This window comes from Arthrobotrys flagrans, assembly GCF_004000055.1.
Source record: "Arthrobotrys flagrans strain CBS H-5679 chromosome Unknown unitig_0, whole genome shotgun sequence".
NCBI lineage: Eukaryota > Fungi > Ascomycota > Orbiliomycetes > Orbiliales > Orbiliaceae > Arthrobotrys > Arthrobotrys flagrans.
Genome location: NW_027137550.1, coordinates 7,626,318 through 7,636,713, shown reverse-complemented (window position 1 = coordinate 7,636,713; position 10,396 = coordinate 7,626,318). Strand labels below are relative to the sequence as shown.

Below are 10,396 nucleotides of genomic sequence, written 5' to 3'. Positions count from 1 at the left end.
GAGTTTTAATGTGATGGGAGACCCAGCGAAAAGGCGAAACAAGAGAGAAGAAAAAAGAGTCTGAGAGGAGTAGGTCCAGGTATCGATCTTTTCCCCTCCTCTCATCCAGCCATATATCCTCCTTCCCTTCTAAATCGTCCACCACCCTCAACTAGGTCAAATCTCCTCGTGGGAGTTCGTAGACTTGTCGATGATAAGTCGTAGTAAAAAATATGTGAATAAAACCATCCTCCTCTCCTCTTCCTATCTCTCAAAAAAAAATAAAAAAATTTGTCGTCCACCACCACAGCGTCAAAATCAATCAAAAATCAATTGTAGATTTCAAGTTATCTTAGCGCTGTCTTGTAGCCGTCCAAACGTTCTTCAACAGTCCATCCCGCTGAGCAAGTCGGTTGAAAGAATCATCAGCCTCTCCACGAGACCTGACGAAACCACAGAGAGCATAGGTGATGTGTTCGCCGGTGGCACGGCCGTTCTCGTCGACCTTGGCGACAGAGATCTGGACGGATGCGTGGTCCTTGGCTTTGATGATACGGTTGGTGGCAGAGCACTTGCGTGGGACGTAGCTGTATAATTTTTTCAAAAATGTTAGCTATCTTGAGGCTTCAATGATTCGGTTTGGGGGGTTTTGGAGGGGTTTACGAACAGGTCGACGAGTTGTCCTTGATCGTTTTCCATTTTGACGGTAGGTTGAAGAAACGGTAGATTAAACCGAGTTAGATTGTATATGGATTTTTGAGGGGGGTGGTTGGTGAGGCTGTCGTTGAAATCGTCGAGACGGCTTTGAAGCTATGAGGATGGTATTATCGAGCAGGTAATTTTTGTGTCCAGGAAATTTGGGGACTGAGAGAAAAGACAGTCACAAGAAAACGGAAATTTTGGAAATTGACAAACGGTGTTGGATCACACAACACATATTACGAAGAATTCATTGGCATGGACAAAATAGATTAGTGCGTCAAAAGCAGATCATCTTTGCAGCTAGTCTAAATAAGGAATACCTGCGAATATTAATTTCGAGTTTAAATTCATTTCGGAAATACAACAATTTCAACCCGTAAGCCACAGCTAAAGCCACATCGTGAAGAAAAAGGTGTTAAGTGATCTCGCCCTGAAAGACTTATGAGGATTTTTTGGAAATGCTTTGTTCCATCCCTTCCCGGGTGATGTACTCCTAAATTATCCTCCCGTCAGCATTTCTAGTTGCAAAATATACACATTTCCTACAAGCCCCCGATATAATTGAATTCTGGTTTAGTGATAACTTGGGTGTCAACCGCAAGTCGATAGGCCAACTTAGCCATATTAATTTCAGACTTGGTACCTAGTTCTTCTGATATTCTCTTTCTAATCATGATCAATTCTCAGAGATCTTTTATATAATTTTATCAACTTATCGTGATATACAGCATCAAATATATGTTAAAAGTGCCGGTCGTTTGCTAGGTTTTTCTACAGGGTACCACAGACATAGTCTAAATCGTATCTTTTAGGCATTCCATTCACTATCCTAGTTTCTAGTCATTTATTTAAGCTTATAAGTTCCTCTTGAGCTCTTCAGATCCCACTTCTTTAATTTCTTCCAATCCTTTTCTGCCCCTCGTCACCACAATTTAGGCACTACATCTCAATTTTGCCCCACAAACCATATCCATTCAGGTCCAGAAGGCTATTCAATTTTCAAGTCGGATTGATGTCAGAAAATGTTTAACACGGTGCATATTAATGCTTTAGTTAGTACGTGGTGTACCTGATTGCGGTTGATTCTGCAAGACTTTTGAGTTTGACAGCGAATTTATACATATTACATAAAATGCCTTAAAGAAACCGCATTAAGACATTAAGGATGAAACACACCGTTCCCATATGTGTATCGTCTGTACCCCGGCATGCCGGCCATGTACCATGTGAGGTCAGGGGGAGACTAAACCCTAGTCAGTCTTTCTGTGTTGCCTGTTACACAAAGCCGGCCATAGTCATCATTCGACATCGCCGAATGTGTACTTGCAGGTTTTGGACGTCTAGAATCCATTGCCCCTCATTCAAACAATATCTGAAGTTTCTCTAACCACAGAAACGAAATACGTCCCCTGGATCTTCCCGCTTCAGAAAGCGCCCCTCTCTCCTCTTCACGATTCCTTCAATAGACCTCTAAGCCTACACCACCATGCCATACCTCGTCATCCTCGGCGGCGGAGAAAGTGGAGTAGGAACCGCAATCCTGGGCCAAAAGCAAGGCTACACAGTTTTCCTCTCCGACTTTTCAAAGATCAAAGATACCTACAAACAAATCCTTTTACGCCACAACATCCCCTTTGAAGACGGTGGCCACACCGAATCAAAAATCTTAACCGCAGAAATCGTAATGAAAAGCCCCGGAATCCCCGACACCGCCCCAATAATCCAAAAACTTCACCAAAAAAACATCCCAGTAATCTCAGAAATTGAATTTACTTCAACCCATTCTACATCACAAACAATAGGCATCACTGGTTCTAATGGAAAAACAACAACAACAATGCTTACCCACCATCTTCTCAACAACGGAGGATTAAATATTGGCATCGGTGGGAATATTGGGAAAAGCTATGCGCTTCAAGTAGCTGAATTTTCTTATTCGTCTTATGTTCTTGAACTATCTAGTTTTCAACTGGATGGGATAGTAAACTATGCGCCACATATCGCGGTTATCACGAATATAAGTCCAGATCATTTGGATAGATATGGGTATAAATACGAAAAGTATATTGATGCAAAGTTTCGGATTACGATGAATCAGACGGAAGAGGATTATTTGATTTATGATGCGGATGATGAACCTACCGCAAATTGGTTCAAAAGCAATACAACAAAGGCGAAGTTGATACCCTTTTCTATCAAACGGACGGTAGAAAAAGGGGCATATCTAAAAGACGAAAAGAGCATCGTTATCAATATCGACGACGAAGACCTCATAATCGACACAGACAACATTTCCCTCCAAGGAAAACATAACTACAAAAACTCCATGTGCGCAATCATAATCGTCAAACTCCTAAAAATTGAGGAATCCTCCATACGGTCCAGTCTCAAAACTTTCCAGGGCGCTGAACACAGATTAGAAAGGGTGTTGAATGTAAGAGGGGTGCAATATATTAACGACTCGAAAGCTACGAATGTAAGCTCGGTGTTTTATGCGTTGGATTCGATGGCCACGCCGACGGTTTGGATTGTTGGTGGAGTGGATAAGGGGAATGATTATAATGAGATTATGGAGCTGGTTAAAGAGAAGGTTAAGGCTATTGTTTGTTTGGGGGTTGATAATAAGAAGCTAATCGATGCTTTTGGAGGTGTGGTGGATAGGATTGCTGAGGCTGGTAACATGGTTGATGCCGTGGATAAAGCGCAGGGGTTTGCTGAAGTTGGAGAAACAGTATTACTTTCGCCGGCGTGTGCGAGTTTTGATTTGTTCAAGAGTTATGAGGATCGAGGGAGGCAATTTAAAGATGCTGTGCAGGGATTGCAAGAATAGGTTTAGATGAAAACCAAGATAATTCTGGAAGTTAACTCTAACACTTAATTTATACTTATGGCGTAGTCTATAATCGTCAGAATATATGGAATCCTAGAAAACCTAGGGATTATGCGAAAACATTGTAACCGTAATAGGAGGGCTTTTTTAATGCGTTTTGTTGGCCGTCATATTCTTTACCATTTACAACGATTGACAGGGGAGCCATGCTTGGAAATTTATTGCTTAACTATTCGCAAATTTATTCGGATGATTGACGAAGAGCAGTCTCCCCTACCTTGTGCAACAAATTCAGCTTTAACCCTCTAGTCTTATGTTCTACTGAAGCGGGAAACAACGCGACAAGGATTATCCTGTTTCTAAACAAAATGGAACTAAGCCAGATGGAAAATGTCTACTTTATTGGAATCGGCGGCATCGGCATGAGCGCACTGGCACGGTATCTCAAATATGCCGGAAAAACTATCATTGGATACGATAAATCCCCGACGCAATTAACACGGAAACTTCAAGGCGAAGGAATTAACATCGATTTCGAAGATAACGTCCTTCATATCCCCAAGGATTTCATGAAGGAAAATACTTTGGTCGTCGTCACCCCGGCCGTTCAAAAATCACATACAGAATGGAAGTACTTTCTCCAAAATTCCTTTACTATCAAAAAACGGGCAGAAGTACTTGGTATGATTACGAAGGATACGTACTGCTTCGCCGTCGCAGGGACACATGGGAAAACTACTACCTCGAGTATTTTAGGACATATATTGTTTGAAGCTGGTGAAGATGTTACAGCGTTCATAGGAGGGATTGTTGAAAATTATGATTCGAACTTGATTGGGAATGGGACTAAAATTACTGTTGTCGAAGCCGACGAATTTGATCGGTCGTTTTTACAACTGCATCCAAATGTTGTGTGCATTACTTCCATGGACGCTGATCATCTTGATATCTATGGGGATAGGGATTCTATGGAAACCACTTTTCGGGAATTTGCGGATAAAGTGGAAGACAAGGATCGACTTTTTGTGGCGAAGGGTCTTCCGCTGTGTGGGAAAACTATTGCAGTGGGAGAAGATGCGGATTTTAATGTTTTCAATATTAAAATGAACAGTGGGGAATACTTGTTCGACGTCCAAACACCGGATGGTATCATTCACGATCTAAGGTTCAAGCTTCTGGGCCGGCATAATCTTAGCAATGCGCTTATGGCACTAGCTATGGCATGGAAATTCGGTATTTCAGCCGACCAGATACGGGAAGCCCTTATATCATTCAAGGGAATCAAACGTCGGTTTTCATACCAGATCAAAACCGAAAAGCTGGTTTACATAGACGACTACGCACACCATCCAACTGAAATAGATGCGGTCCATCAAGCAGTTCGGGAATTATATCCAAGCAAGAAACTGCTCGCAATTTTTCAACCTCATTTATTCAGCCGGACGAAAGATTTTGCCGACGATTTTGCGAAGAGTTTATCGAATTTTGATGAGATCTTTTTGTTGGATATTTATCCGGCGAGAGAACTTCCGATGGAAGGGGTTACGTCTGGGTGGCTGCTTTCCAAAATTGAGAATCCTAGGAAAAAGCTGGTGATGAAGGCTGATCTTATACATGAGATTATGGATAATAATCCTAAGGTTGTGGTGACGATTGGAGCGGGTGATATTGGGGAAATGGTTCTGGATATAAAAGAAGCTTTACTTGGACAAGGAAGCTGCTAGAGATTACAGGGAAAACGTGTAATTCCTTTCTGTTGGCATTTTTCAATCATTGTGACCCACTACGGGAACTGTGAATTTCCATTGTTATTTACAAAACTATTAATATAGTCTGAGTGGTCTCGTACCTAGAACCTGAGTACAAGATACCATGTAATGTGGGCACCGAGGTGAGAAGGGCAAAGCGTCCTGATCTTATAGTCTAGAAAGAATTCTAAGACATTTCGCCAGCTGTTCCAAAAGCCCAAACCCTGGCGGAACACCCCGTAACCTTTGAGGTAATCGTGGTGGAAAAATCGGCCCTATTGCCGCTCGGGTTGCATAAGGCGCCCAAGGTTTGAATACGGGGTCATTATAAAAAGACTTTCCCACAGTTGCAAATAGGTGATACCCCAAACGTTAACTTCGGGGCAGATAGCGGTATTCTCCCATGTTGAAAGTACTCGCAACTTGGTTTATGAGTCCATGTTCTGCATCTTTCTACCAAGCTGACAGCAAGTTGCATCCATGCAGATGTTTCTCTCTCGGTGACTTGGATTTCTGATAGATTTTCTATTTCGGTAGGTAGAGCGGCTGTGGAGAGACTTTCTTCAAGAAGAACAATACCGCAATCGGCAACAATACTGTGTCCCGAAAGGTCAAGGTGAAGATCTTTGACATACACAAACATAAACCCGCCATTCGTTGGATGTTGCAGCAAGTAGGAAGAACTTTGATTCTGACGGATCCCTGTGTGGCCAATTATCATACGGAATATGGTGCTTTTCACTCCCGCTAGGGTTTCATTTATGCCCGAATCCTCATCGGTGTGAATACTCCGTGAATGCTGGAGTTCTTGCTCTGTAAATGCGGATTTAAAAATATCATTGACCCATTCATAGCGTTCTTCGCCATTCTTCTTTAGATTTATAAGAACAGGGGGTGTAGATTCCAGGAACCGACGCTCCGACTTGCTGCCTGAGCGACTCCAACAGGAAATTGTACGTAGGGGGAGGGTCTTTTCGGGTGTATAGCGACATGTCGACCTTTTTTTGGCACAGTTAGAAAGATATATCCTTGAGATGACGACTGTGAGCGTTTGTTTTACCTTCTTGTCCTCTGGATTTCGGGGAACTATCTTCTCGATTCTGTTCTCAGTCTCAGAGAAGATGAGTTTATGGGGAATTTGAACTATTTTTGGTTCGTGCTAGGCATTCGGCTCTTCGATTCCATCTGGTGCAGCGCTGCTTAGCTTTATCTCACGACTTGGAAGTCCTTTTTCTGCAGATAGATGCCGCCCGATCGAAGTCGATAGGGGGAACTTAGTTGACAGTCGGACATTGTCGTGGTTATGAACTTTACTCTCGAATATCTTTACTGGTAGGTTCTCGGGGAGATGGCCCCCTGGAGTAAATTCGAGAGAGACTTTGCAATCTTGCAATAATGCGATCCATGTTTGAATCATACAACTAAATATGACATCTGATTTCCCTTGCCAACCGTCAGGATCCTCGATTAGTATGGGGGAGCCTTTTTCAATATTCACGCCGTCTAAATTTAAGACGACTGGGGGGTCGAGCTGTCCAATTCGACGTCTAAGAGCGCCGAAACTTTGATGTTTGCAACCATGAGATATTGAGAGGTGGAAGTGGGGAGCGCCAATTTCGCTCCTTTTCCGTTCTATCAGGCTTCGGAAAACTTCAATCGGGACAGAGAGCGTAAGACATATCAACGGCTCATGAGTTTCGATTTGATGGGTGATTTCTCTTGCTGTCTCAACATCATGCTGAGCCCTGAAGTGTTCTGAGAAGTCAAACTCAGCCAACGCCCCTGGTGTGGGCTTCCATTTCAGCGCGCTTTCAGTATGAACACCGAAAAGGTGATTCAATGTATGTTGCTCCTGATTGAAGGCACTCATCTTGTAGTCTCGGTGAGTCTCCTCGTGTTGACCCGTCTTAGTGTCCACAGATTGATTTATCAAAGCTATGGTGAAGTTAAGCTTTTTCATCAAGAGTTCCCAGTTCACGCTTCGAGAGTTAACCCTTTAATTTGCTGTAATAAGAGAGAGAATGTCGCGGAAGTATAATATTGGCCTCTGATTGCGAAGTGTCTGATATAAAATGCAGCCAAAAAAGCATTCATTGCATCAATATCGTATTCAAATTCTGTTAAAATTGGTACCTCCCTGTCTCGGACACCTTCAGGGTGAAGTCGGGGCACCCATTTCCAGATATGTCGGTTTTGCATAAATAGACCATTTTTAAGCTCGTTGGTATCCTGAGATGTAGTATTTAAGCCACATACAAAATCGATAGGCGCAATCCCGATAAGGGTAAATAGTGAGACAGGGTCGACGCTAAATGCCTTGAGCAAAGCTTGACTCCTAAGGGTTGGGTTGAACTGGCGAGTATTGAAGGTTTCGGTATGTAAATAGCTATTCTGGTCTCTCCGAAGTAGGGGCAACACTGAGAGGAGAAGATTCACTATCCCAAGGTGATCCATTAAATTGGAGGTATTTAATTGAGTAGGGTGGTTGAAAACATATCCCTTAGTCACAATCATCGCCTCGTTTAATTCGCCGAATCCAATGGTGTGCGAAGAAGGATTAGATGATAGTTGACTTAGACTGCTGCAAAGTTCAAAGGCGTCGTCGACAAAGGAGGATGCGGTAAATAGACCGGTAGAATGAGCTGCTCGAAGCGACTGACACCATAATTGAAATTCTTCCTTGACAGATTGGACGAGAGGTGCAATATCTTTGGATGCTGCTGTTGGTCGAAATCCCAGACATGTGTTTTCGAGCGCAAAAGGTACGATTGCGGTAGCAATATGAAACCCGGAGGGGGGTAAGTTGCTTTGTTTGATCAGTGTCATTCAAACCTATCCTGTTATCTGATGCGACTCACCCTTATCAACTCGAAATCTTGGTGCCGCTAGTGATGACGAGAATGTGGGATTAGGCGTTAGAGAAGGGCGGTGCGACTTTTCCGTGGTACCGGTCTCCCAATATGTATAAAAATGTTTTCCGTATGCCTGGTGTAGATATCGGTTCAAAACTGATGCTAAATCTGGGACTATATACCCCCGTTTCCTAGACCATGTATTCAAGATTCCTTCAAGTCATCTGTTGTAGGTGTTCATGATCTCAATTTTATACCCTTTGTTTCCGAGATCATTCCCCCATGCCTCCCAAACCCGCCTGATGGCTACTAAGGTCTTTACTGATCCAATTTTTAAAACTTTTCCGATATCTGAATTCGACCACGAATCGATGTCATGTGCAGAACGAAGAAGATGTTCAACATACTTCCTCAGTGTTATCGAACATTTGTTCTGAACGAGGAAGTCGTAGTAGATAGGCCACATTTCATCATCCTTTTCATTATTTATTACGAAGGATGACGTTTTGGGGGCATTGCTATGGAGATTTTTTGGATGGCATGATGGATCAGAAAGAACCAGAGTTAAGACAAAGCACTAGACAAAGGAATCGGCTTCGTAAAGGCGAAGAGGAGATGAAAAGAGCGCTAGGGACTAGCTTAGCTCCAGGGTTATCTCCAAATCGAGAAACCATGCTACCGGAATCCCGCCTACACGCCAGAGCTCCAATGGCGTCTTCGAAGGAACGATCTATTCATATAGATGAGAATATAAAAGGATGGTATGCTAGCGATATTGATGATCAGCAAACTTTGGGCCACGCTTTTAGGAATGAGAATTTCAAAGGAGGGATTTGTGGTGATGATGAGCGAACGGTAACATTGGCTCACGGGTCCAAGGTTACGAGAGGGGCTAAGACATCCTCTAGTGATGTCGTATCTGGATATAGGGCTAATGTCTTCGCTACACACGACGAAGTTTTAAATTTGTTTTTATCAAGATGTAGCCGCGGACCTTGCTGACGCTGAAGAATGGAAGCGAGTCCTTGGTGCGCATTTGGCAGTTGGAAAGCCTTTACAGTGTCCCTGGGCGCCGACTCTCGATTACCGCGAAGTCGAAGAAGAGGACAAGGCGGTCAAAAATGAGGAGAGCCATATTGGAAAAGTTGAGGATCCATGGTCCCAGTTCAGAAATGAGATTCGGGCCTTCCGAGAAGAATTTGGATTTGGGATGAATGACGAACACGACGAAGATGCAATGGATATGTCGACGGATGAATTAAGTGATGATGAGGGTCTAGGGTTTAGAACCCCAGGATTATATAAGTCTGGAGGACCTTCACCAGAGACTACGGACGGCCTCAGGACACCATGGGCATACCTAGAAAAAGACCACAAAGAGTTTACGATATTTGAGGAAGGAGGAATAGAATTGGAGATGCCGGGGCTAGAGATGGGTTTTGCGCTTGGGGTGCCCGTCCAAGTTGAACAGCGAGGGAGGGAGGGAAACCTTTTCGCGACGAGATTCCCCCTACAGGACTCCAGAATCTAAGAGAACTCGGGATGAAGTATGGACTTTGGAGAAGTTACAGACGATTGATGAGATAATGAAGGAAATTTATGGTGCTCAAGATGAGAATGCACACGATGACGAGGGAAGCGATAGGGATGCAGAGGATGAGGGTGATATTGCAATGCTCGTACGGAACGATAACTATCCTCAAACAAGAAGTAGGTCACGGTCCAGAATTCAAGAATTTCCAACTGAAAGATTGAATAACCGTATTTTAGTAAAGCAATATAAATAAGACTTTTATTTTTTTTTAAATTTCAGTTTCTAAAAAAGAAAAAAAAGGAAATTTTCAATATAATTATTTTATTTCCCATTTCTATTTAAAAAAAATTTTTATATCAAGATTGAGAAGAAGAATTGGAGATGTGAAACTTGGTGGTAAGGCTATTGAAGAGGAAGATAGGGGAAACCAAGAGGCTCTGATAAGACGACTTCGGCTGGTTCTTATACAAGAACTTTGAGGAGTCCTCAAAGGAAGGGGTTCGAGGAGTCCAGTCAAAGGTTTTGCTAATACGTCTAGGATTGGGAAGCCGGTTGATAGAAATATAGCTTTTAAAGGGCTTGCCAGAGCGGTTACAGAGAGGTATGGATTGATGAGTGAGGAGGCAACTGGAAATTTTATTCACGAGGACTAGATTTTGGGATAATCATTGCTTCTTGTTTCCTGCTGGGATCAGGATTCCTGGTTATCCTATTTTTAAGGCACCAGGGTTGGATCGTGGGAACTATCCGG

At 43.0% G+C, this 10,396-nt stretch overlaps 5 protein-coding genes across 5 annotated transcripts; 3 read left to right on the top strand and 2 right to left on the bottom strand.

Annotated features, from left to right (window-relative positions):
• Window positions 1-331: 331 nt before the first annotated feature.
• On the bottom strand, window positions 332-678 carry DFL_005251 (40S ribosomal protein eS21; the record flags this gene model as incomplete). Its single annotated transcript, XM_067634481.1, has 2 exons — window positions 332-566; window positions 647-678. 2 exons carry the CDS (start codon window positions 676-678, stop codon window positions 332-334), a joined length of 267 nt encoding a protein of 88 aa, XP_067492545.1.
• Window positions 679-2,167: 1,489 nt separating this feature from the next.
• On the top strand, window positions 2,168-3,511 carry DFL_005250 (uncharacterized protein; the record flags this gene model as incomplete). The annotated part of the gene is made up of 1 exon (XM_067634480.1): window positions 2,168-3,511. One exon carries the CDS (start codon window positions 2,168-2,170, stop codon window positions 3,509-3,511), a length of 1,344 nt encoding a protein of 447 aa, XP_067492544.1.
• Window positions 3,512-3,879: 368 nt separating this feature from the next.
• DFL_005249 (uncharacterized protein) lies at window positions 3,880-5,235 on the top strand (the record flags this gene model as incomplete). Its single annotated transcript, XM_067634478.1, has 1 exon — window positions 3,880-5,235. The coding sequence occupies one exon, from the start codon at window positions 3,880-3,882 to the stop codon at window positions 5,233-5,235; it is 1,356 nt and encodes a 451-aa protein (XP_067492543.1).
• Window positions 5,236-6,418: 1,183 nt separating this feature from the next.
• Window positions 6,419-7,129, bottom strand: DFL_005248 (uncharacterized protein; the record flags this gene model as incomplete). Its single annotated transcript, XM_067634477.1, has 1 exon — window positions 6,419-7,129. One exon carries the CDS (start codon window positions 7,127-7,129, stop codon window positions 6,419-6,421), a length of 711 nt encoding a protein of 236 aa, XP_067492542.1.
• Window positions 7,130-8,783: 1,654 nt separating this feature from the next.
• On the top strand, window positions 8,784-9,642 carry DFL_005247 (uncharacterized protein; the record flags this gene model as incomplete). The annotated part of the gene is made up of 2 exons (XM_067634476.1): window positions 8,784-9,018; window positions 9,092-9,642. The coding sequence occupies 2 exons, from the start codon at window positions 8,784-8,786 to the stop codon at window positions 9,640-9,642; spliced, it is 786 nt and encodes a 261-aa protein (XP_067492541.1).
• Window positions 9,643-10,396: the final 754 nt, after the last annotated feature.